The sequence below is a fragment of the Scyliorhinus canicula genome, chromosome 12, assembly GCF_902713615.1.
Source record: "Scyliorhinus canicula chromosome 12, sScyCan1.1, whole genome shotgun sequence".
Lineage (NCBI taxonomy): Eukaryota > Metazoa > Chordata > Chondrichthyes > Carcharhiniformes > Scyliorhinidae > Scyliorhinus > Scyliorhinus canicula.
Genome location: NC_052157.1, coordinates 148,535,743 through 148,561,359, shown reverse-complemented (window position 1 = coordinate 148,561,359; position 25,617 = coordinate 148,535,743). Strand labels below are relative to the sequence as shown.

The 25,617-nt window shown below is 47.2% G+C and overlaps 1 protein-coding gene across 5 annotated transcripts in view; it reads right to left on the bottom strand.

Moving 5' to 3' along the window:
- cluha (clustered mitochondria (cluA/CLU1) homolog a) overlaps positions 1-25,617 on the bottom strand; it is a 115,531-nt gene that overhangs the window by 11,033 nt on the left and 78,881 nt on the right. For all 5 annotated transcript variants that reach the window (XM_038814465.1, XM_038814466.1, XM_038814467.1 and 2 more), the window contains exons 19-24: positions 24,546-24,685; positions 20,852-20,932; positions 13,216-13,341; positions 9,522-9,643; positions 9,285-9,378; positions 2,477-2,611 (exon numbers count right to left, since the gene is read on the bottom strand). In XM_038814465.1, coding sequence (XP_038670393.1) covers positions 2,477-2,611; positions 9,285-9,378; positions 9,522-9,643; positions 13,216-13,341; positions 20,852-20,932; positions 24,546-24,685 — 698 coding nt within the window. The remainder of the gene's footprint in view (positions 1-2,476; positions 2,612-9,284; positions 9,379-9,521; positions 9,644-13,215; positions 13,342-20,851; positions 20,933-24,545; positions 24,686-25,617) is intronic.

The following is a 25,617-nucleotide window of genomic DNA, read 5'->3' as shown; positions in this document are numbered from 1 at the left end:
AGTGCAGAAGGAGGTTATTCGGCCCATCGAGTCTACACCCACCCTCTGAAAGAGCACCCTACCTAGGCTTACTCTCCCCCCCTTATCCCTGTAACCCCACCCAACCTGCACATGTTCGGACACAAAGGGGCAATTTTAGCATGGCCACATGCTAAAACCCACACAGACACGGGGAGAATCAGCAAACTCCACAGTCACCCAAAGTCGGAATTGAACCCGGGTCCTTGGCATTGTAAGGCAGCAGTGCTAACCACTGTGCGACCGTGACACCCTTGGCCTCCAACGGTTCAAGGCAGCAGCTCATCACCACCTTCTCATTTACAATCTGGGATGGGAAATAAATGCTGGCCTAGCCAGCAAAGCCCACATCTTGTGAATGGGAAAAGATAGAACAGATTCAAGGCGAATAGTGATATCCCACCCCTCTCCTGAGGTCAAATAGGTGGGAGAATTTGCTTCTGACCGAACAGGGAGTCCAAAGATGTGCAGGTTAGGTGGATTGGCCATGCTAAATTTCCCCCGAGTGTCCTTGGTTACGGGGATAGGGTGGAGGCGGGGGCTTAAGTAGGGTGCTCTTTCCAAGGGCCAGTTCAGACTCGATGGGCTGAATGGCCTCCTTCTGCACTGTAAAGTCGATGATTCCATGAAGAAGCTGATTCTTGTCTTGCAATATTATAGGTTTACAGTTTTAATTTGGAATAGTCAGAAACCAAGGTCAGCTTTCAAAAAAAATCTTCAATCTCTTTATTCTGTGCCCGAGTCTCCATGGACAAAGCACCACATTCTCCAAATGGCAGGCTGGGCCGTCAGAACCGACCGTGGCTTCAGAAGTAACCAAAAGCTGAGCTTCTTCCTTCACTCACCTTCTGCTTGGAGACAAAATTGGTTCCACTTACTAGTCCCTCCGAGAGTTCACTCAGGAAGGTACTCATGATACACCATCTCTAACCGGGTATACTCCACCTTTGGCATTACCGTCACAAAGGGCTTTAAACAAGAACCATTCCCTGCAAATGGATGATATTGAGCCCACCATACTAAGAAAAAGGAGAATTGTGTCACGCCTCAAATGACCGTAAGATGACTTCCGTTTGTGCGAGGTTCCTTAAAAATGGAAATAAATCCACTGGCTATCAATTTTCAGAGATGGTTCTGAAATGGGTTTGGCAACTGTACAATGGTGAGCAGCGGAGACAGAATTATGAGGGAAAGCTGGAAAAACATGGGTTTGTTCATAGAACAAATGCAGAACAAAGAAAATTACAGCACAGAAAATTACAGAAGGAGGCCATTCAGCCCATCGAGTCTGCACCGACCCACTTAAGCCCTCACTTCCACCCTATCCCCGTAACCCCTCTTAACCTTTCTGGTCACGAAGGACAATTTATCATGGCCAATCCACCTAACCTGCACGTCTTTGGGCTGAGGAAGGAAACCGGAGCACCCGGAGGAAACCCACGCAGACACCAGGAGAACGTGCAGACACCTCACAGACAGTGATCCAGTGGGGAACTGAACCTGGGACCCTGGCGCTGTGAAGCTACAGCGCTATCCACTTGTGCCACCGCGCTGCCCTTAATTACCTTCAGCTCCATACATTGATACGTTTTTAAAAATAGTAAACCATTTGGAGTTCTTCAGGACGGGCAGGAGTTTGAAGGGAAGGGGGAGCTCAATGTAGGTGAAGATAAATATAGAGTTGATGCAAGAATTTCTTCAGATCCACAATGAACTTTTGGATGGATCGGCAGAGATAAAAATTCAACAATAACGAGAAAGTTTATTTAGGTGCTGTGATGCAGGTGCGTAACAGGTTATTTCTGGATGGAATGGACCAAATTGCCACTCGCCACCCTCAAGTCATTCCGTGGAGTGCAAACTGGGCTCCGACGGGCGTCCTGCATCTTCCCTCTCCTCGTCTTTCACAGCAAGAAGTCTTACAACACCAGGTTAAATTCCAACAGGTTTGTTTCAAACGCGAGCTTTCGGAGCGCAGCTCCTTCCTCAGGAACCTACGTTCCCGAGGACCCTAGGAAGGAGCAGTGCTCCGAAAGCTCGCGTTTGAAGCAAACCTGTTGGGACTTTAACCTGGTGTTGTAAGACTTCTTACTGTGCTCACCCCAGTCCAACGCCGGCATCTCCACATCTCGTCTTTCACAACACCCTTCCCCTCCCCTCTGCCAAGATTAGAAATACTGCAACGAGGAGATGGAAGGATCATTCCCAAAGTCAGGCCAATCACACCAAGCCCGAGTGTGTATCCTACTCAACGTAGCAACTGGAGCGAATATCGGCCACAAACTCCTACATCAGCAGGAAGGTGTCAGACACGACACGTCGCTAACCCCAATTAATGGCATCACATGGGTGGGGGTATTTACTTTCCTTATTATGCAAAGAGAATCAGAAATAGGTCAGACAGTGACAATGAACTCCCACGAGTTAAGCCAATTTTACCGGCCGACCTTTGACATACCTTGAGTGGGAGGATGCTGGAACTGGATCCATTCCTGTAAATCTCATTCATAGTTCGTTGGAGAGCTACAGCTTGTTGTGTGAGATACTTCAAATACTCGGAGCTTTCTTTGGTCTTCTCGTGATTGTCACCCAGCTGTGTGGGGGGGGGGGGGGGGGGGGGGGGGGGGGGGGTGAGGGGAAAGAGATGGAAAGGAGATCAGCAAGTAAATTCTCAGGGTTTCAAACGAATCGATCGCAGTAACGTAATCCACGTTGCTTAGGGTAGAGAATCGGAGACGTCGCACAGCAGGCAGGCTTACTGTCGCTGGGACCAAGCCGTCGGCTGGTCGGCTCAGCAATTGGTGCCTGGATTTGAGGGGACCAACAGGACAGGGAATAAAGGCAATTTATCATCAGATTTAAAACACGCCTTCAGGCGGGACCAGCGCGAGGCATTCGGTCAGTTAAACCCGACACTGTTGTACAACAACTATGTTTTTTTTCCAAAAAGCAGGAATAAATACAGTTCAACGCAAACTATCAACGTGTAACACTGAAAACGAGATAAATTAGCATTCTCCCGGGTTTTATCTCAATTTAAATTGAAGAATTAGCTGAGGTGACGAATTGCTGGTGAAAATAATTGCATCTTTCCATTTCCACATCGCCCTGGCCATATATTTGATAATTAAAGTGAACCCTTAAGCATTAAGCAAGAGAAAATGAAAGAATCCCCATTTGTTTCCAGAGACTCCCCATGTGGCGTGTAGATTAACCAAATCACTTAAATTGTCTGCCGTCTGCAAAGATTTCAGCAGCACGATAAACAAGGTCTTAAAATTTTTTTTTAAGATACTGCTTTGAGCTGATGTGGTGAAGATTATGTTATGAACATCTCAAATAGTCCTCCACGCACTCCATACCGAGGCAGGGATCCAAGAGCAATGATATTACCCCCAGGTACTGGCTCTCTACGCTCAAACCTCTTACCCGACTGGTCCTGTCCAATTTCTAATGTTCATGTACATTACTGACCACCAAAAAGAAGTAGAAATCCTGCCCAGCTCCCGGGTTTAAGGCCATCAAGATGGATTGTAGCATCTTAAGTAGGCTGTGATCAGCCCGCTAAACATGAGGACCTCTCTCTCCTTTGTAAACCCTTCACCTTCATGTTGACAAATACATGAATAGGATGGGAATAGAGGGATACTAACCCGGAGGTGTAGAAGATTTTAGTTTAGACGGGCAGCATGGTCGGCACGGGCTTGGAGGGCCGAAGGGCCTGTTCCTGTGCTGTACTGTTCTTTGTTCTTCTGATAGAATTCTTGGGAAGCACTTGGGATATTTTACTGGGAAGCATTTTGGGACATTTTCAGACGTCAAAAGATTTATATAAATAAAAATGGATGTGGTTGTTGCTATCGAGACACACAAGCTGACAGCTGGTTTAAACATTTCATAAACATATTACCATTAATTCACTGTAAACCATTGAGAAGAACCTAATATTGCTCCCATTAGAGTCTTGGCTGTTCACTTACAAACCGTCCATCTTCAGCAGAGGGTGGTTATGGAGAGAACATTTTGCAATTGTTCCTTTGAATGGTGCAGCTCTGCGGAACTACACAACTATCCAATCAATAATGTGAAGTTAGCTATCAAAAAAGATTTAAAATACCATCCTTGGGTCGAAAACTTGACAAGAACATCGCTATTTATCATTTGGCCTTAAATATCCTCCCACGCTGATGCTGCAGTGCAGTGCTGAGGGAGTGCAGCACTGTCAGAGGGTCAGTGCTGAGGGAGTGCAGCACTGTCAGAGGGTCAGGGCTGAGGGAGTGCAGCACTGTCGGAGGGTCAGTACTGAGGGAGTGCAGCACTGTCAGAGGGTCAGTGCTGAGGGAGTGCAGCACTGTCGGAGGGTCAGGGCTGAGGGGGTCATCACGGTGTCGGAGGGTCAGGGCTGAGGGAGTGCTGCACTGTCGGAGGGTCAGGGCTGAGGGAGTGCAGCACTGTCAGAGGGTCAATGCTGAGGGAGTGCTGCACTGTCGGAGGGTCAATGCTGAGGGAGTGCAGCACTGTCGGAGGGTCAGGGCTGAGGGAGTGCAGTACTGTCAGAGGGTCAATGCTGAGGGAGTGCTGCACTGTCAGAGGGTCATTGTTAAGGGAGTGCTGCACTGTCAGAGGGTCAGTGCTGAGAGAGTGCAGCACTGTCAGAGGGTCAGTGCTGAGAGAGTGCAGCACTGTCGGAGGGTCTGTGCTGAGGGAGTGCAGCACTGTCAGAGGGTCAGTGCTGAGGGAGTGCAGCACTGTCAGAGAGTCAGCGCTGAGGGAGTGCAGCACTGTCAGAGGGTCAGTACTGAGGGAGTGCCGCACTGTCAGAGTGTCAGTACTGAGAGAATGCTGCACTGTCAGAGGGTCAGTGCTGAGGGAGTGCAGCACTGTCAGAGAGTCAGCGCTGAGGGAGTGCAGCACTGTCAGAGGGTCAGTGCTGAGTGAATGTAGCACTGGAGGGGAGGGTCGATGCTGAGGGAGTGCAGCACTGTCAGAGAGTCAGTGCTAAGGGAGTGCTGCACTGTCAGAGAGTCAGTGCTGAGTGAATGCAGCATTGTCGGAGGGTCAGTACTGAGGGAGTGCAGCACTGTCAGAGGGGGAGTGCAGCACTGTCAGAGGGTCAGTGCTGAGTGAATGCAGTATTGTCGGAGGGTCAGTACTGAGGGAGTGCAGCACTGTCAGAGGGGGAGTGCAGCACTGTCAGAGGGTCAGTGCTGAGTGAATGCAGTATTGTCGGAGGGTCAGTACTGAGGGAGTGCAGCACTGTCAGAGGGGGAGTGCAGCACTGTCAGAGGGTCAGTGCTGAGTGAATGCAGTATTGTCGGAGGGTCAGTACTGAGGGAGTGCAGCACTGTCAGAGGGGGAGTGCAGCACTGTCAGAGGGTCAGTGCTGAGTGAATGCAGCATTGTCGGAGGGTCAGTACCGAGGGAGTGCAGCACTGTCAGAGGGGGAGTGCAGCACTGTCAGAGGGTCAGTGCTGAGTGAATGCAGCATTGTCGGAGGGTCAGTACTGAGGGAGTGCAGCACTGTCAGAGAGTCAGCGCTGAGGGAGTGCAGCACTGTCAGAGGGTCAGTGCTGAGTGAATGCAGCACTGGAGGGGAGGGTCGATGCTGAGGGAGTGCAGCACTGTCAGAGAGTCAGTGCTGAGGGAGTGCTGCACTGTCAGAGAGTCAGTGCTGAGTGAATGCAGCATTGTCGGAGGGTCAGTACTGAGGGAGTGCAGCACTGTCAGAGGGGGAGTGCAGCACTGTCAGAGGGTCAGTGCTGAGTGAATGCAGCATTGTCGGAGGGTCAGTACTGAGGGAGTGCAGCACTGTCAAAGGGGGAGTGCAGCACTGTCAGAGGGTCAGTACTGAGGGAGTACAGCACTGTCAGAGGGGGAGTGCAGCACTGTCAGAGGGTCAGTACTGAGGGAGTACAGCACTGTCAGAGGGGGAGTGCAGCACTGTCAGAGGGTCAGTACTGAGGGAGTACAGCACTGTCAGAGGGTCAGTGCTGAGTGAATGCAGCATTGTCGGAGGGTCATTGTTAAGGGAGTGCAGCACTGTCGAAGGTGCTGTCTTTCCGATGAGGCATAAAAAATCCATGGCCCTATTCCAAAGAGGAGCAGGGGGCAGTATCCCTCGTGTCCTGTCCAACATGTATCCCTTAACCAGCACCACAAAAACGGGATGACCTGTTCATTATCATATTGCTGTTTGCATCTGTCTCCTGTGGGCAAACTGCCGTTTCCTACATTACAACCGTGACGTAACTTCAAAGAAAGGATCTCGTTGCCTGCCAAGCGCTTTGGGATGCGGCATATAAATGCAAGTTTTCCTTTTCCCATCTTTCCCACACCAAGGCATCGGAATTGCATTTGACTCATCTCCTCCTCATTGCAGCTGGCAGAGGCAGTGGTGCGAGGCAGCCGGGTGCGGTAAAACTGGAGTTAAAGGGGTTCTCTTCACTTCCTGGTCGGGATGTGCACTCTCAATGAGATGCTGCGTCCCATTGTACAGTGCAGGACAGACAAGAGCACTCGCAAGCGAGTCTCTGCAGCAGGCACACCACTAAACTACTCACGATAAACCACCCTCATTATTCCTCCCCTTCTTTCATTCTAATTTATTTCAACCTCTGATCGGCTCTCCTACTGAGATGACAGGAAAGCCAGGAGTGTAATTCTTCCTCGACTTGGAACTGCTAACCCTCCCCATAAGTAACTAGCAGGAGGCGACAATACTTATTATGACTTGCGACTGGGCTTGAGCGTATGTAGGCAGACAGCCTGAAGATGCATGCATTTAAAAAAAATAAATCAAGCCTACGTTCAACGTAACCATTACAAAAGGGGCAACACTTTGCCATAAAAGCTGCTAAAATTACAATTACAGCTCATTCTGTAGCTTCTGAAATAAAAGATTTCCACTTGGGAGTAGTGTGTTGGTGGGGAGGGCAGGGGGAGGGGAGGTGGCAGTAACTGTGTGGGAGGAATCGCAGCATTCGTGACACTGTGCCTAACACACTAACGCTGCCACACCACTCTGACTGCAGATTAGGCATCTTTTCGTTCGGAGCAGGAATAAAAAGCCACACGGAAAACAGTAGATGGTGTCATTAGGAGGCAATTAATTTTTACAAGGCTTTTCCGCGTTTTTCAAATCCTTGGCCCAGCGAGTGAGGAACGCTCAATGATCACATCTCGTAGACTGGCTTTTGAAAAATGCGGGAAGGAAGCGTTCATTAAAATCAGATTACATCTAATCTATTTATCATCTTGGTCGTTTAAACGGCTTCTGCACAATTCCATTAAGCTACGCCCTTCTGCACAATTTGTAGTATTCGCAAAATTGGTGGTACAATTACTGTACCTCAACTAACCTGCATTTCGTATGCAAATACATCCAAACCTTTTCACATCCAATTAGTGCCATGAATACATTAAATATGAAGAGACAGTGAGTTAATCCTTTTATTCCCTTCACACGGACTTTGAAACATTTCCTATTAACCACTTCCTCACTTCCTTGTTCTGCTGTTTGTATCCAATTTTAGTCCATTTATAACCGTGTTAATTTTTCCGACATGCTTGCTTAATACGGGGAGTCTAATTGGCAGCAAACACAGGAGTGTTGCTTTGTTGTGAAACGATGTGGAACGCGCCAACACCCAAGACATTACTGAGATGATTAGACACTCGGCACTGACAAAATGAATGCTGGTGGGACAGGTGGACAGGCAGTCTGCATCAAGGGCAGGATCAAACAAAAAAAAATAAAGAAATCCAGGAAATCATTCGAGGCTCCACTTTCCCCGAACTGAAACCCGGTCTAAAAATGGGTACAGAACCCCGAAGAGGAAAATATTGCGACAAAAATAAACGAAGATGCCGTAACAAATAAATAAAGCTAAGGACGTTTTCAGTAAAGCGCTATGGCGGGTGTGGGTTTGAGAATTATGAGCCTCTTAATAGCAGCATAAAGTGCTGGTAGTTATGGTCCCCTCTTCATTGATGAAGGCGATGGGACCAATTTGAGAGAAATGGGGTGGGGGGGGGGGGGGGGGCGGAGAGATATATGACAGAGAGCCTATGGTAATCGACGCCCTATGCTGCTCTTGCTCATGTATTTGCTTTGTTTGGCTCTTGTTCTGCACTGTAACCAATTACTTATTTGTCAATGTCCTTTCTTGATTGTTCTTTCATGTCTACAGTGTACGTACTGTCTATGTCCCCTTTGCTGCAGAAAAATATTTTTCACTGTACATGTGACAATCAATCTGGGCCTATAGTGACTTGACCCCGTTTTTGCCAGTACTCAGAAGAATGCATTTTCCAATTGAGAAGCAACATCCTGGGCGGTACGGTGGCTCAGTGGTTAGCACTGCTGCCTACCCCGCTGAGAGGTCCTCAGCCCCGGGTCACTGTCTGTGTGGAGTTTGTACATTCTCCCAGTGTCTGCCCGGGCCTCACTCCCACAGAGATGTGCAGGGTAGGTGGATTGGCCACGCTAAATTGCCCATTGATTGGAAAAAAATAATAGGGTATTCTAAATTTTAAAAAAAGAGAGAAGCAACATCCTGTGTTTTATCCGTCAGAAACAGGAATGCCACGGGGTGCCACTGGCTGTGGGTGTGCACTTCGCCTCCAAAACCGACCCAAATCAGGACAGAGAGCAGCAGACCGGAGTTGTATGAGCTTGTTATTTTGCAATTGGATTAGCTGCACCCCCACCTCCCCCCTGGCCTGTTGAACACACTGAGGCCGTTGAGCGTATTGTGAGACAAACATGTAGGTGCACCAGTTTCGCTGTCCGCGGGGACACCGTAGCCCTCGGCTGTCTCTCATTATCGAGAAAGCAACCTTCGACAAAGCTACAGGTGTCGGGTGACAACATATGATTACAGCGTGTAGCCAAAGGCAAGGATTCGATTCCTCACCGGTCACAGCTGTGTATAAGCCAGTTGGCTACAAAGAGCCACTTCTGGGGTTGGGGGGAGGTAGGTAAGAGGAAGAGAATGGGCTGGGGGAAACCGGTGTGTGTGTGTGTGTGTGTGGGGGGTGTGGGGGTGGTTAACTGAATGAGTGAAAGGGAAACCCAAATAGCTGAAGAAATTAATTACAAAGCATAATCAGCCATAAATCTAACACAATCTAAAAGTATGCTGCGGAATACCCCAACAGTTTGAAATACACTGAACGGAGACTGCAGATGGCATCATTAACACTGAGGCAGACGGTGACAAGGTGCAAATGAGATGTGTAGCTCCCGCTGAACGTGCAAGACTGACCTGGTTTTTGTAGATGGTGTAACCATCTTTCTCGTGCTGTAGGGCGGAGCGAAACTCTGCTTTGCTCTCGTAGACACGCGCTACCAGGTGGTGGCTGATGATCAGGAGTAGGGGGGGGGAGGAAGAACACAGATTTTCATTCTTAAAATTATTTTCTTGTAATAATCCAAAAGCGATATTCAAATATCAAAAAATAAATAATCAACAAACGAATTGCACATGACGGCAACCGATTACCTCAGGGCAACCTTTAGGGATTTTACTCCATGGTATTTTCCATTAATTGCCAGGGCACTCTCCAGGAATCTCAGGGCAAGATCGTGCTCCATAACACCGTGTAATACAAGGCCAATGTTACTCTGTAATCAAAGCATAACGCACCACCCGAGTCCATTACTTGTACAGCAGTAGGTTAGAATAAATTGCAAAAGAAAAAGGATTAATTCATTCCGGGGAGGCTTTTAAGGATGTTGCTAGGTCACAAATCCTAGAATTCCCTCCCTAACTGCACCGTGGGTGTACCTACAGCACATGGACTGCAGCGATTTTTTTTTTTTTGTTAAGATATTTTATAAAGGCATTTGTGATTTTATAACAGTAACAATAAACCATATACAACTATAAACATAATGCAACAATCCTCTAACTCCCTGACAGGTCCCACCTTCCTAAAACAGTAATCTATACTAACCACCCCCCTTCTGCTGACGGTTAATTTTCTCCACAGAAGTCGACAAATGACTGCCACCTCCGGACGAACCCTAGCATTGACCCTCTTCGGGCGAACTTGATTTTCTCCAGACTGAGAAAGCCAGCCATGTCATTGACCCAGGTCTAAGATTTTGGGGGCTTGGAGTCCCTCCATGCCAACAGTATCCATCTCCGGGCTACCAGGGGGGCAAGGGCCAAGATGTCGGCCTCTCTCGCCCCCTCCCTGGACTCCCGGGTCCTCCGACACTCCGAAAATCGGCAACTGCAGCGAATCAGGACGGTGGCTCACAACCACCTTCTCAAGGACAATTAGGGATGGGACGCCCACATGTGGGGCATGAAGGAACGTAGAGTAAATTTGCCTGGGGTGGGTTCTTCTGGGGAGAAAAACATTGGGGTGAATTCTCCGCTTCGCCAGCCGCATGTTTCTTGGCGGTGCGCCATCACTGGCAGCGGGATTCTCCAGTCCTGCCGCTGGCCAGTGGGATTTTCCATTGTAGGCACCCGCACGCTACCGGGAAGCCCGCGGGCGGAGGAGGGCGCTGCCTTCGGAACGGAGAATCCTGCCGGCGGAGAATTCACTCCATAGTATCCTTTCCGTGGGTCGACAGTGTCAGTTACTACTGAGCAGGAAAACTAAGCAGTGCCCTGCAGGGAATTAATATTCTCATGATAACAAGGGATTTGTTACAGTAATGTCTGCAGTACAGGCTTAGTAACCCAGAGATAAAATCCTACCATGTTCTGATGCGACACAGTAAATCTGCTAACTTGTGAATTAGCACCAGAATGATTCACGAATATCCTCCAAGGACAGCAGTAATCAAACACCCCTCCAGAACAATAACTGGTCAAAGGGCAACAGATCATCAAGGATGAGCAGGAAACCAATTGGAAACATGCGCAGGGAAAGAAGTGACTGAGGCAACATCAATTATCAACGATTAATGTATAATTTCAGTGACTGGCAGAAGGATCAATTAGTTTGGAGTGGATATTTAGATAAATAATCTGTAAATAACATGGACCCGGAAGGGTCTTTTTGTGAAACGGACCTCTGTAGTAGACAAAGTATGTAAAGGAGAATGATATACAAGAGATAGATGGAGAGCTTAAAAAAGAGAGGGAGAAACTGCTCTTTTGTACTGTACAGGTTGATCAACTATAAAACATACAAACTAGGAGTAGGCCATTCAGCCCTTCGAGCTTATGCTGTAGCATTAAAATCTGTTCCATGTGCCCGACTATCAAATGTTTTGTGCTTACTTGAATTGGGTCTTCAAATTAGAATGCCTACAGTGCAGAAGGAGGCCATTAGGCCCATCGAGTCTGAACCAACCCTGTGAAAGAGCACCCTACCTAGCCCACTCCTCCACCCTCTCCCCGTCACCCCACCTAACCCTCGCGCCTTTGGACTGTGGGAGGAAACCAGAGCACCCAGAGGAAACCCATTGGGAGAAGTGCAGACTCAGCTTGCAAACCAGAGTAAGGAAAGCGACTAATAATTGACTCAAACAGAAAAGAAGCAGCCATCCTTAACCTGGCCCACCCATGACTCCATTTTAGTATCTGTGGTTGAGCCCTTGGGGCAATTAATTCAAAAGGCAGCTCCATCACAATCTTCCGAGATGCGAGATCAGCCCATTTCAATCGCCCATATCCTGGGGATAAAATAACGTGCAAGCAAGGCCAGAAGGTCAGCAGCACAAAGGGGAATCATTACATTGGTACTTCACCAGAATGGGGCAACAGTGTTGCTAAACCCACAGCCAATATCTAGCAAAAAAATAGAAACAGTCATGCTTTCTGATGATGGAACACCAAGACTTTCTGATCTGCCTGTGGGTCAAGAACCCAGTCCTGGACAATAATTGACTTGAAAATAGACATCAGAATTAAACGCCAAGAATTTTAATACAGCTGACAACTTCCCGCGTTTTCTATTTTTGTTTCCAATTCCAGCATCCGCAGTAATTTGCTTTGATTAAGGATAAACCATCTATTTGCAGCCTTTCAAGTGGAAGCCTTCACTCGGTTAGTGAGGCTTCCTTCAATGATTGCACTTGGCAGGGTGCAGAGGAGAGTCACCAGGATGATGTCTGGGTTGGGGTTGTTTTCCTTAGAGCAGAGAACATTGATTGAAGTGTACAAAATTATTAAGGACATAGATAGCACAGATTTGGGGGCAGCACGGTAGCATTGTGGATAACACAACTGCTTCATAGCTCCAGGGTCCCAGGTTCGATTCGTAGCTTGGGTCACTGTCTGTGCGGAGCCTGCACATCCTCCCAGTGTGTGCGTGGGTTTCCTCCAGGTGCTCCGGTTTCCTCCCACAGTCCAAAGATGTGCAGGTTAGGTGGATTGGCCATGCTAAATTGCCCTTTAGTGTCCAAAATTGCCCTTAGTGTTGGGTGGGGTTGCTGAGTTATGGGGATAGGGTGGAGGTGTGGACCTTGGGTAGGGTGCTCTTTCCAAGAGCCGGTGCACACTCGATGGGCCGAATGGCCTCCTTCTGCACTGTAAATTCTATTCTATAAAATTCTATTGAAATAAACATTTCCCTTTAGTAGAGGAGTCAATAACCAGGGCATAGATTTAAGGTAAGGGGACAGGAGATTTTGAGGGAAACCTTTTTCACTCAGAGGGGAGGGTGAAATGAAAATGAAAAGAAAATCGCTTATAGTCACAAGTAGGCTTCAAATGAAGTTACTGTGAAAAGCCCCTGGTCGCCACATTCCGGCGCCTGTTCGGGGAATCTGGAACTCACTGCCTGAAGGAGTGGTAGAGATGGGAGACCTCACAACATTTACAAAGCATTTAGATGAGCACTTGAAACACCATAGCATACAAGGCTATGGACCATGTGCTGGAAAATGGGAATAGAATAGATCGGCGCTAAGGTGGCACAGTGGTTAGCACTGCTGCCTCACGGTGCTGAGGACCCGGGTTTGATCCCGGCCCCGCGTCACTCACTGTCCGTGCGGAGTTTGCACATTCTCCCCGTGCCTGTGCGGGTCTCGCCCTCACAACCCAAAACATGTTTAGGGTAGGTGGACTGGCCACGCTAAATTGCCCTTTAATTGGGAAAATAAATAATAGATAGGTGCTTGATGGCAGTGGCAGAGATGATGGGCCGAAGGGCCTTCTTCTGTGCTGTAAAACACTGACTCGATGACATTACCAGCCTTGCTGCTTTCCTCCAGACTGCACAGATACTCACGTCCAACAGTGCCATTTCTGGATGATCCTCACCATACACCAAGAGCAGGAGGTAGCGAGAGCGGTACAGTAATTTTAAGGCTGTTGATAGTTGACCATTTGCAAAGCAGTATAGTGCAAGGTGCATCTGTAAAGGGAGAGATAAACTGCACTTAATAAACTGCAACATTTACAACTATTATCAATGTATTACTACACAATTGGTGCGAAGAAGAGAGCGTAATATTCTCCGCACTTGGCTTTTGCAGGGGGCCATCAGAACCCACCAAGGGTGGTTTCACATTTCCAGCATCGGCACTGGTCAGGACCCATAAAATAGTTAAACATACGAACGGACATATGAATTAGGAGCAGGAGAAGGCCACTCGGCCCCTCTGCCATTCAATAAGATCATGGCTGATCTGATTGGAACCTCAACGTTACATTCCTGCCTACCCCTCGATAACCACTCACACCCCCTTGATTATCAAGAGCCAATTTAGCTCAGCCTTAAAAATATTCAAAGGCTCTGCTTTCACTGTCTTTTGAGGAAGAGAGTTCCAGAGACTCATAACCCTCAAAGAGAAAATATTTTACCTCATCTCGGTCTTAAATGGGCGGCCCCTAATTTTTGAACTGTGACCCCCCCTAATTCTAGATTCTCCCACAAGAGGAAACATCATCTCCATATCCACCCTGTCAAGACTTCTCAGGATCTTGTATGTTAATCAAGTTGCCTCTTACTCTTCTAAACTCCAGTGGGATACAAGCCTAAACTTTCCTCAGAAGACAACCCACCAATTCCAGGCATTAGTTTAGTAAATCTTCTTTGAACTGCTTGCAATGTATTTACATCCTTCCTTAAGGCGACCGATACTGTACACCGTATTACAGAGGTGGTCTGAATAATGGCCAGTACAATTGAAGCATAACATCCCCTCGTTGGTATTCAGTTCCCTTTACAATAAATTATACCATTCTATCAGCTTCCCCAACTACTTGCTGTACCTGCATTCCATCCTTTTGCAATTCATGCACAAGGACACCCAGGTCCCTCTGCACCGGAGCACTTTGCAATTTGTCACCATTTAGAAAATATCCTTCTTTTTCATTTTTCCTGCCAAAATGGACAATTTCTCATTTTCCCACATTATACTCCATTTGCCAGATCCTTGCCCACTTAACCCATGCCCCTTTGTAGCTTCCTTACGTCCTCTTTCCTCCCTATCGTTGGAGCATCAGCAAATTTAGCACCTACCTTCAGTCCCTTCACCCGAGTCATTTTGAGGCCCCAGCACTGATCGCTATAGCACATCACACATTCCATCCAGCCAACCAGAAAATGACCAAACTTATGCCCACTCTGTTTCCTGTCAGCCAGCCAGACTTCTATCCATGCCAATATGTTATCTCCTCCACCAAGAGCTTCTAAGTTTTGTTTATGACTGCTGGAAGAGACACAGCGTGGGCCATTTATAGGAAGAGGTGCTACTTAGACAGCATATTTTAAATTGTCAACAAAGTGGGACGTGACCCCCGCGACCCTCCCCATTCCTCAGAACCAACACAATGCCACTCTACAAGGCAAACATACAGTTTACATCCAGAAGACTCAAGGGTCCTGTTTTACAAACTGGTGCTCCCCGACATGATAAGTAATATGTATGAAGCAGTGTTCACTGCACAAGTCACTGCCACGATCCCAACTGCAGGCCATTAAGTCAAAAGCAGAGTGGCTACATATTCCCACTGCTGTGACAAAGAATTTGAGAATGGTATTTTAACCATTCAAGGATTTCATTTGCAACAATTCTGGTCTTTTAAAAAAGGACTAGGGAAACCTCATCAGATGAAGGGAAGCAGAAAAGGTTTAACTTGACAAAAAGAAATGGCATCAGGACTGTTTCTGCAGTTGCGTTGGGAATAGAGTGAAGCCATACCTCCCCCCGCAACATCGTCCTCTTCCCAAAAATGAGAGGAAAACAAACTAAAAGGTTATACCAGAAGTGTATTTGTTACAACAGCTCCTTGTTCCACTAAAGGATCAGTGGGTTTACGCAAAGCGCCAAAGAGTGGTTTGGGAGGCGGTGGCGTAGGGGTATCGTCACATGAATGGTAATCCAGAGACCCAGGTTAATGCTCCGGGGACAGGGGTTCAAATCCCACCACAGCAGGCGGTGAAATTTGAATTCTATGAAAAGATCAGAAGAAAAAATAGGAAGAGGCCATTCAGCCCTTCGAGCCAGCTCCGCCATTCATTATGATCATGGCTGATCATCCAACTCAACAGCCTGTTCCTGCCTTCCCCCCCCCCATATCTTTTGGTTCACCTTTAGCCCCCAAATGCTACATCTAACTCCTTCTTGGAAATATACAACAGCTTCCTGTGGTAGATCCAACACTCTTTGGGTGAAGAAATTTATCCTCATTGCAGTCCTAAATAGTTTACCCCATATCCATAGACCGTAGGCTCCTGGCTCTGGACTCCCACACCATCAGGAACATCCTTGCTGAATCTATCCCGTCTAATCTTGTTAGAATTTGATAAGTTTCTATGAGATTCCACCCCCCTCATTCTTCTAAACTCCAGCGAGTATAATCCTAACTAACTCAATATCATGTCAGGTCTGCCATCCCAAGAATCGGTAAACCTTCGCTGCACTCCCTCTAGGGTAACAACGTCCTCCCTCGTACAAGGTGGCTATACAATTTGTGGTATACACTATTCCAGGTGCTGTCTCACCAAGACCCTGTATAATTGCAGCAAGACATCCCTGCTCCTGTACTCAAATCCTCTCACCATGAAGGTCAATATACCATTTGCCTTCTTTACCGCTTGCTGCACCTGGATGCTCATCTTCACGACTGGTGTACGAGGACACCAGGTCTGGTCGGGTATTCCCCTTTCTCAATTTATAGCCATTAGGATAACAATCTGCCCTCCTGAGGTTCTTGTTCCTCTTTCAGTGTTTGCCCATCTTTATCCCTAGGGCCTTTTTTAGGAGGGTGACTAGCAGCATCATGAGCTTTGTTTGGGCGCATGGGACCCCGAGGGTGAAGAGGGTCTTCTTGGAGCGGGGTAGAGATGGTGGGGGGCTGGCGTTACCCAATCTCTCGGGGTATTATTGGGCGGCCAATGTGTCGATGGTGCGCAAGTGGGTGATGGAGGGGGAGGGGGCAGCATGGAAACGGATGGAGAGGGCGTCCTGTGGAGATACAAGCCTGGGGGCCCTGGTAACGGCGCCGTGGCCGCTCCCTCCTAAGAGGTATACCACGAGTCCGGTGGTGGCGGCTACCCTCAAGATTTGGGGGCAGTGGAGGCGACATAGGGGATAAGTGGGGGGCTCGATGGAGGCTCCGTTAAGGGGGAACCAACGGTTCGTCCCGGGGAACATTGATGGGGGGTTCCAGGGTTGGCACAGAGCGGGCATCAGACAGCTGAGGGACCTGTTCATTGATGGGAGGTTTGCGAGCCTGGGGGAGTTGGAGGAGAAAATTGGGCTCCCCCGGGGAACATGTTCAGGTATCTGCAGGTAAAGGCGTTTGCTAGGCGGCAGGTGGAGGGATTCCCTTCACTTCCCGCGAGGGGGTGAGTGACAGGGTGCTTTCGGGGGTCTGGGTTGGGGAGGGGAAGATATCTGATATCTACAAGGTAATGCAGGAGGTGGAGGAGGCGTCAGTAGAGGAGCTGAAAGCTAAGTGGGAGGGGGAACTGGGGGAACAGATCGAAGATGGGACATGGGCTGATGCACTGGAGAGGGTTAACTCTTCCTCCTCATGTGCGCGGCTTAGCCTCATCCAATTCAAGGTGCTGCACCGGGCCCACATGTCCGGGTCTAGGATGAGTAAGTTCTTTGGGGGCGAAGACAGGTGTGTCAGGTGTTTGGGGAGTCCAGCGAACCATGCCCATATGTTCTGGGCATGCCCGGCACTGAAGGAGTTCTGGAAGGGGGTGGCGAGGACGGTGTCGAGGGTAGTAGGATCCAGGGTCATGCCAGGCTGGGGACTCGCGATTGTTGGGGTTGGGGTGGAGCTGGGAGTGCAGGAGGCGAAAGAGGCCGGTGTGCTGGCCTTTGCGTCCCTAGTAGCCCGGCGGAGGATCTTGCTACAGTGGAAGGATGCGAGACCCCCAAGCGTGGAGACCTGGATCAACAACATGGCGGGTTTTATTAAGCTAGAGAAGGTCAAATTCGCCCTGAGAGGGTCGGTACAAGGGTTCTTTAGGCGGTGGCAACCTTTCCTCAACTTCCTGGCTCAACGATAGGGTACGGGGTCAGCAGCAGCAACAACCCGGGGGGGGGGGGGGAGACGATGACTATGTTTGCTTATTTAATTTATTTTAAGTTTTCTTGTTGTTTACTGGGTTTTGGGGGGGGGGGGGGGGGGTGTGATATATGCGTCGATACGGTCTTGGGGGTGTTACAGTTATTATGGGGTTATATTGTTGCTTTTCATTGTTTGTTGTTATATTTTCTGTAAAAAATTCCAATAAAAATTATTTTAAAAAGAAAAGGATAACAATCTGCCTTCCTGTTTTTGCTACGAAAGTGGATAACTTCACATTTATCCACATTATACTGCAGCTGCCATGCAAACCTGGAATTTAAGTCTAACGATGACCATGAAGTCATCGTCGATTGTTGTAAAAACCCACCTGGGGATGGAAATCTGCTGTCCTTACCTGGCCTGGCCTACATGCGACTCCAGACCCACGGTTGACTCTTAAATGCCCTCTGAAATGGCCGAGCAAGTCAACTCAGTTCAAGGGCAAGTAGGGATGGGCAATAAATGCTGGCTCAGCCAGCGATGCCCACATCTCATGAACGGAGGAAAAAAAAAAGTCCTATAGACTAGGATGGCCCCAGGTTCGATTCCCCAATGTGCTAAGTCAATTGTTTTCAGGCATTGCCACAGCAGAGACACTGAGCAGTTAACCTCAGTTCCTCCCCAGGGTTACTGAGGAAAAAGCTATGCAGGAAGATCGAGGATTACCTAGAAGAACTGGCCAGTGAAACACAATGAAATGGCATATTCCGACTCAAAATTGGCCTTGTAGGGGAGTCACTGGAGAGTGATTGTTCCATGTGGAACTGTGCCCAAGCGCAGAGTACAATTATCATAGTTATCATACAATTTACAGTGCAGAAGGAGGCCATTCAGCCCATCGAATCTGCACCACCGGCCCTGGGAAAGAGCACCCTACTTAAGCACCACGCCTCCACCCTATCCCCTTAACCCGGTAACCCCACCCCACCTTTTTGCTTAAGAGAAGGGGAAATTGGCAAGTTAAAACAGCTTTTTATATGTTTGAGATGCACAGTTAGGAATATAAACCTTTGTAAGAGAATCTGTGCCGAATGGGTTAACAGTAAAATAGGTTTTAAAGAGACTGCGCTACTTAACATGAAAAGTGAATCTATTCATTCTGTACTCGCTGTGATCCTGCCACGTTTCTTACATCACCCAGCTTGTTTTACTCTGGATTGCACTACAAGAACAATAGCATATTTTCTTCCGATGGCTCCATCAGGAAATACCGTGGCCAAACGCAGAAATCAAAATGACATATTCATAGGTGGAACAATTCCCTGGCAAAACATCATTAACTGACACAAAATCCCATCATAGCAGTAGTTAATAAGCAGCCACTGAATAATGAGCCCCACATGAGGTCCTCTTCAATGGGAAACCTCCCAACAATATTGCCAGCCTGACAGGTTGATCTACTTTGCACTCAAACGAGAAAAAGCTCCACAGAGAAAATGAACAATGAGGAAAAAAGAGAAAAGGTGCTTTTCCTTTTTAAAAAGAAATATCGAAAATTAACGATCAGTTTTTTTAAAAAAAACACTGCAATGGAAACAATGTTGAGTGTTCTGGGACCAATATATGTTTAAACGTTGTATTTTTCAGTTTGTCATGTTTTCTACAAAATTCAATTCTTCTCATCTATTCTAGTTCCTCACCCTGGGCAACATAGGGAATCAGCATTGCGGCTGCCCCTAAACCACCATATTTGTGTCTGTAGCGAAGAGTTCAAAATGACACACAGCATTCCAGCTGAGGCCTAAGGTATCACTCACCATGATATCCTGGCCTTTATATTCTAAACCTCAAGTGATTTTTGTTTTGTGTTACAATTGACTGGGTAAGGAAATGACACCAACTTCCAGAAGATCGTGAGGATGGGCCATCAAATCCAATAAGAATCAAATCCCCTATTAGAATTGTTTTCTTGATAAATGAATGGATAATCGGGACAAAACATTGCAACTCTCTTCCACAAGTCTGCGTCTCAAGTCCCGTCATTTGTCATCCTCGATTATACCAATAATAATAATTTTTATTAGTGTCACATTACTGTCAAGTTACTGCACCGTATAATCCAAGCCGGGAGGGGATTTTACATTTAAATGTTTAAAAAGATAGTTGTGTCGCCTATGAAGTTCTTAAAGGTCAATCAAACATTTTCTGGAGATGCTGCAATTTTGATTTCAACCTCTGGGGAACTCTTTTTGTCTTACTCTTATTGGCTAACATACTGTTTGGAATTAATTTGAAATTCGATATTTCCTGGTGTAATATAGTTGTCAGCTAATCAACAGGAGTTCTTGTGGCATAGCGATACTGTCCCTACCTCTGGGCCAGACGCTCCGGGTTCAGGTTCAACACTAGGACTTCTATAGAATCCCTACGGTGCAGAAGGAGGCCATTTGGCCCATCAAGTCTGCACCGACTCTAACAAGAGCACCCAACCCAGGCCTACTCCCCGCCTTAACCCCGTAGTCCCACCTGACCTGGACAGCTTTGGACACTACGGGGCAATTTAGCACGGCCTATCCACCTAACCTGCACATCTTTGGACTGTGGGAGGAAACCGGAGGAAACCCATGCAGACACGGGGAGAACGTGCAAACTCCACACCGACAGTCACCCATGTCCAGAATTGAACCCGGGTCCCTGGCGCTGTGAGGCAGCAGTGCTAACCACTGTGTCGCCACTTGTTGGCCACTGAAGGAGCGTTCATGACATGGTTCAACAGGCTGATAATCAGCTCGGGTATTCTTCCCCCAATTCCCTATATTCCAAACACACACACACACCCCCCCCCCCCCACCCCAGGGAAAAATGTGTGCATGTAAAGATGCGCTTAAAATATTGCTGTATTGGTGACAAACACCCTCATTCCACTCAGGTAACTTTGTGGTCATTGTTACCCCACACAGCAGCTGGTCAAACATTTAGATGTGGGCTATTCAGATAAAATAGGCACAAGAATTAATTTTTAAAAAACAAATACCAGTGAAAAGCTGGAGTAAAATGTGACCAACCAGAACAGCCGATGGGTGTTATCCTGGTATGTTAGCATTCTACCAGCACAAGTAAACTGCAAAACGTCAGATTAACAGGCTTGAAATTCCTGAAATCTCCATGTCGCAGTCTACAGCTGCAATGGAACCACACTGACCTTTCTTAAATGGAGTGATCAATAGTTTATGATGTAATTAAGCCTCTGGATGTATGGCACAGATTTAACAGATTGTTTGCATGTCCACTCCCGGCTCCCCTGCATCGGTATGAGTGAGATTACAAAGCTGGCCTGGAAGCGATGCTGTCGCTTTAGCACATCCCTTCATTTTTAATAGGTTATTACTCACATATTCCTGGATTGTATTAGGGTGATCTACACCTAGTGCTCTTTCGCTCATCAGCACTGCCTTCTGCTGGTTGCTCAGGGCCTGCAAAGGAAAACAGTGGCAATTAGGAACTGAAAATTCTGTCCGTTTAAAAAAAAAAGATACATGGCAAATTCAGCGAGGGCCCGTCAAGGCAGACCCTCACTGGGCGAGAAGTTGGAGATTGGGAGCCTCCACACTTCAGCCTCATTTCTCCAATCCACACTCCTGGACATCAATTGCAGCTGGCGAATAGGTCAGAAACCCCTCGACAAAATAACAACGCCAGCAGTTGTCGAAAATTGGATTAGATTCTTCCTCACCGAAACCAATTTTTAAAAAAGCATCTTCTATTTGGAGACTTCAGTTATTACGAACACTGTCATCCTCAGAGGTACTCAGTGTGATCAATACGAACCCGGTTCCTGTGGCATCGATTGTGATTCCCCTCCCCAGCCACGATCTCAGGCTGTATAAGCCCATTACCCACAGCGTCAGAAAGGTTGCAACCTCTACCTCGAACGTTACCCATCGCCACCTGCGCCTCAGCCTATCCGCTGCTGGAATACTCATCTGCACCACCATCACTCCACTATTCCAATGCTTCCCTGGCCTCCCATTCTCCACACGCTGGAAATTTCCAAACCGCATCCCGCAGCCCATCCCGCCTCGTCTATCGTCAGTCTTTGATCACCCACACTGGCACCCAGTCCCCAAGTGCCTTCAATCAAAAATTCTCACCCCGAGGTTTAAATCCCTTCATGGTCTTAACTGTCCTTGTGTCTAACTTGATCTAGCCCCTATATCCCCACTCTAAACCCCTTCACCCTCTTTAACTTTAGATTAAATTACGCCTCTAAAGATCAAGCTTCTGGTCATCTTTCTAAATGTCCACACCTTCGCCCCAGCATTCACTTTTGTCTGATTACATCTCTGAATCAGGACAAGACTTTGCTATTTCAACAAATATTTTATTTATTCCATCATGGGGACTGGGAATTTCTCGCTAGGCCAGCACATATGTTCCATCTTTTTAAAAATAATTTTAGAGAACCCAATTATTCTTTTTCCAATTAAGGGGCAATTTACGAGCCAGGGGCAATTTACCTGTACCAGCCTCCCCGGACAGGCGCCGGAATATGGCGACTAGGGGCTTTTAACAGTAACTTCATTGAAGCCTACTCGTGACAATAAGCGATTTTCATTTCATTTCATTTAGCGTGGCCAATCCACCTAACCTGCACATCTTTGGGTTGTGGGGGTGAAACCCACGCAAACACGGGGAGAATGTGCAAACTCCACACGGACAGTGACCCGGGACCGGGATCGCACCCTGGTCCATGGCGTCGTGAGGCAGCAGTGCTAATCGTTGCGCCACCGTGTCCCGTGTTCCATCTTTAATGTCCTCAAGAAGGTGGTGGTGAGCCGCCTTTTTGAACTGCTGCAGAGTCCCTGCGGTGTAGGTACATCCAGTTAGGGAGGGTGTTCCCAATGACGATGAAGGAATGGCGATATATTTCCAAGTCAGGATGGTGAGTGGCCTTGGAGGGGAACTTGTTCCCGTATATCTGCTGCCCTTACCCTTCCAGGTGGTAACGCTCACAGAGTTTGGAAGGTGTTGTCTAAGGAGCCTTGGTGAGTTGCTGCAATGCATCTTGTAGACAGCACACACAGCTGTTACTGTGCATTGGTGTTGGAGACAGTGAATGCTTAAGATGGTGGATGGGGTATCCTGGATGGTGTTAAGCGCCTTGAGTGTTGTTGGAGCTACATTCATTAAGGCAAGTGGAAAGTATTCCATTACATTCCTAACTTGTGCCTTCTAGACGGTGAACAGGCTTTGGAGAGTCAGGAGGCGAGTTACTCACCACAGAACTCCCAGCCTCTGACCTGCTCTTGCAGCCACAGTATTTATATGGTTGGTCCAATGCAGCTCCTGATCAGTTGCAATACCCAGGATATTGGTAGTGGGGGATTCAGCGATGGACATGCTGTTCCTCTGATCCATTGCTGCAAGAGTGATTATTTTATTCAACGTAATTATTTTGGTCCTTGGGCACATAATTGGAATGTGCCTTAAAGCAGAAGAAAGGAGCCCGCTTGTCAGGACACGGTGTTCCCAGTTTTGTTTTTGGAAAGACTCCTCGGCACGGAGTGGATCTTGGGAACCATGTTTGGAGGCAGTCAAATTGATTGGTTGGTTGGCAACCAGTGGTATGGCCAGGGACAGTGTTCTACCTGACAACGATCAGTGATTGGTTCCTGCATGATGCTTTCGGGGAGAAGTGGGAAGAAGCATTTAGACCTTGGAAGTGAAAAGAACATTTTCTCTCTCCTTTCTGGAAGTAGTGAGTGCCCGGCACATACATTGCTGTGAACTTGGAAAGATGTGGAATCTGCAGAGAAGGTAGACGACCTTAGTCAGAGAAAACCACCTCAAGCCTAGAAGGAAGAAGTATCAAAACAAAAGCTGAACTTTGGAGAGACACTAATCAGAAATCATCCCAATGCATTAAAGATCTTTATCCTTTTATTTTATTAATATTTTCCCCATCTTTCCACCACCCCTTCTCCTCTGTGTTGTTTGTCAATGTGTGCATCATATATAAATATATTAAAAAAATATATAGTGGGGGTAGTTGGGAAAGGGATATTCAATAGTTATGTTTTCTATCAGTTTAATATGATACTGTACATAATAAAAAGATTATTTGTGTTAAAGTTACAAACTTGGCGATTGCAGTTTATTGGGCGTAGCCAAGGACCTCGTGTATTTTAAATAAAATCTAATTTTACCTGTGTTGCGACTCTGGGTCAAGTAGGACTGGAATTGACCCCGTATTAGCCCAGGGTGCTGTGACAATTGAGCTTGAATCTGATCTGGGATGTTCTCACAGCCAAACCTGCATTTCACCAACCAGGTAGGAAGTAAACAGGATAATCAGTTTTGTGCCTACGACACAGAGGTAAGTGAGATAAATGGAGACTACCACAGTTCATTATATTAACCTGGATTGCAAGGTTTACTCACCACCACTATGGAGCTACCGTGGAAATATGTGGCTTCACATTACTGGAGAATCTCTTTGTCTGTGGGATCAGCACACAGCGAGTTAAAACAGCTTTCGGCTGGACCTGCGATATATACTGTAAGTGGGCCTGAGGTAGCAACAAGGAGCTGATTGAAAGTGTGAAAATCATTCATCCATGTCTTGGTGCTCTGGGAGACATTAGACAGGGTTCTGTGTTTATAGCAATAAAATGAAGTGGGTCATAGAGCCACATCACAGGATGGTTCAAAGCAACTGAGATGAGCTAAATCCATCCGGTTTTCTCTCATGTTGCTATTTTAACATTGCTTTTCTGTATTGTTGATGTACTGTGATTTAGTGGTAGTATGCAAAGAATGTAAAGATCAAAGGTAGATTTCATAAAGAGTTGAGTGAGTGAATCACTGCATGTTGTGCCTGTACTGGATTGTGGAGTGGAAAGTACGGTGAACCGGACCGAACACACCTGGACCATGCGGTGTGATGTCTCATTGAAGCACTGATTCTGACAAGAGTTGCAACTGATGCTTGTACACTTAAAGGTGCTCAAAGGAACGACAACACAGAAGGAAGCAGTCCCAATAGCTACAATACAAAACATACATCAATGGCAGTGGAGGACTTACCTCATTATAATCACCCATTATGTAATTTAGACGAGCCAGCAGCCTCAGGCAAGCACAGATTTCCACATGCATTGCTCCATATACATTATTGAAAAGATTTAAGGCCTCGTTGATGAGCTCACACCCCTCTTTTAAGAACCCTGCAGAACAGATGTTTTCACCAAATTACAAGAGACACAGGAGGAGGGACATGCATAGGAACATTGGAAATAGGAAGAGTAGGCCATTCAATGCCATTTTCACGCCCTATCCCTGGATGTCTTTAATATCCAAGAAGTCAATCTCTGTCTTGAACGTACTCAATTACTGGGCCTCCACAGCCCTTGGGAGTTAGAGAACTCAAAAGCTGCCCCAACCACAGAGTGGAAAAATTCCTCCCCCCCTCCATCCTAAATCGCCTGTCCCTTAATGAGACCGCGCCCCACGGTTCCAGATTCAGGGAAAGGACATTCGACAAATCCTCCCTGTCCTTCACAAACGAATCCAGGTCTCCACCCCACCTTCCCAATTCCTTTTTTAATATAAATTTCGAGTACCCAATTCATTTTTTCAATTAAAGGGCAATTTAGCATGGCTAATCCACCTACCCTGCACATCATTGGGTTGTGGGGGCGAAACCCACGCAAACACGGGGAGAATGTGCAAACTCCACACGGATAGTGACCCAGAGCCGGGATCGAACCTGGGACCTCGGCGCTGCTAACCACTGCGCCACCGTGCTGCCCTTCCTTATCCAATGCAAACATCACCTCAAACGTTGGTCACTCTGTTAAGAAAGCCTCAAATCTGCCTCTTGCTCGTCATGTTGTCCTGTTTTCAGTTAGTTTTCCTGTACTGCCAAACTTCGATAATCTGAAGGCCATCTTCTGGTAAATATAACATTTGTCCAGCCACTCTCATAACTAGTGTCTCTGATATTAGAAATCAGGGCAGGATCCTGACTGGAATATCCTGCTGGTGGAAAGCCCCGGACAGCTTTTTCATTAGTTAAGACGGCAGAATCTTCACAAAAGTCAAAAATGTTAATTTCCTCCACGTGCCTCAAAACCTGCGTCCTCCGCTACTAAATGAA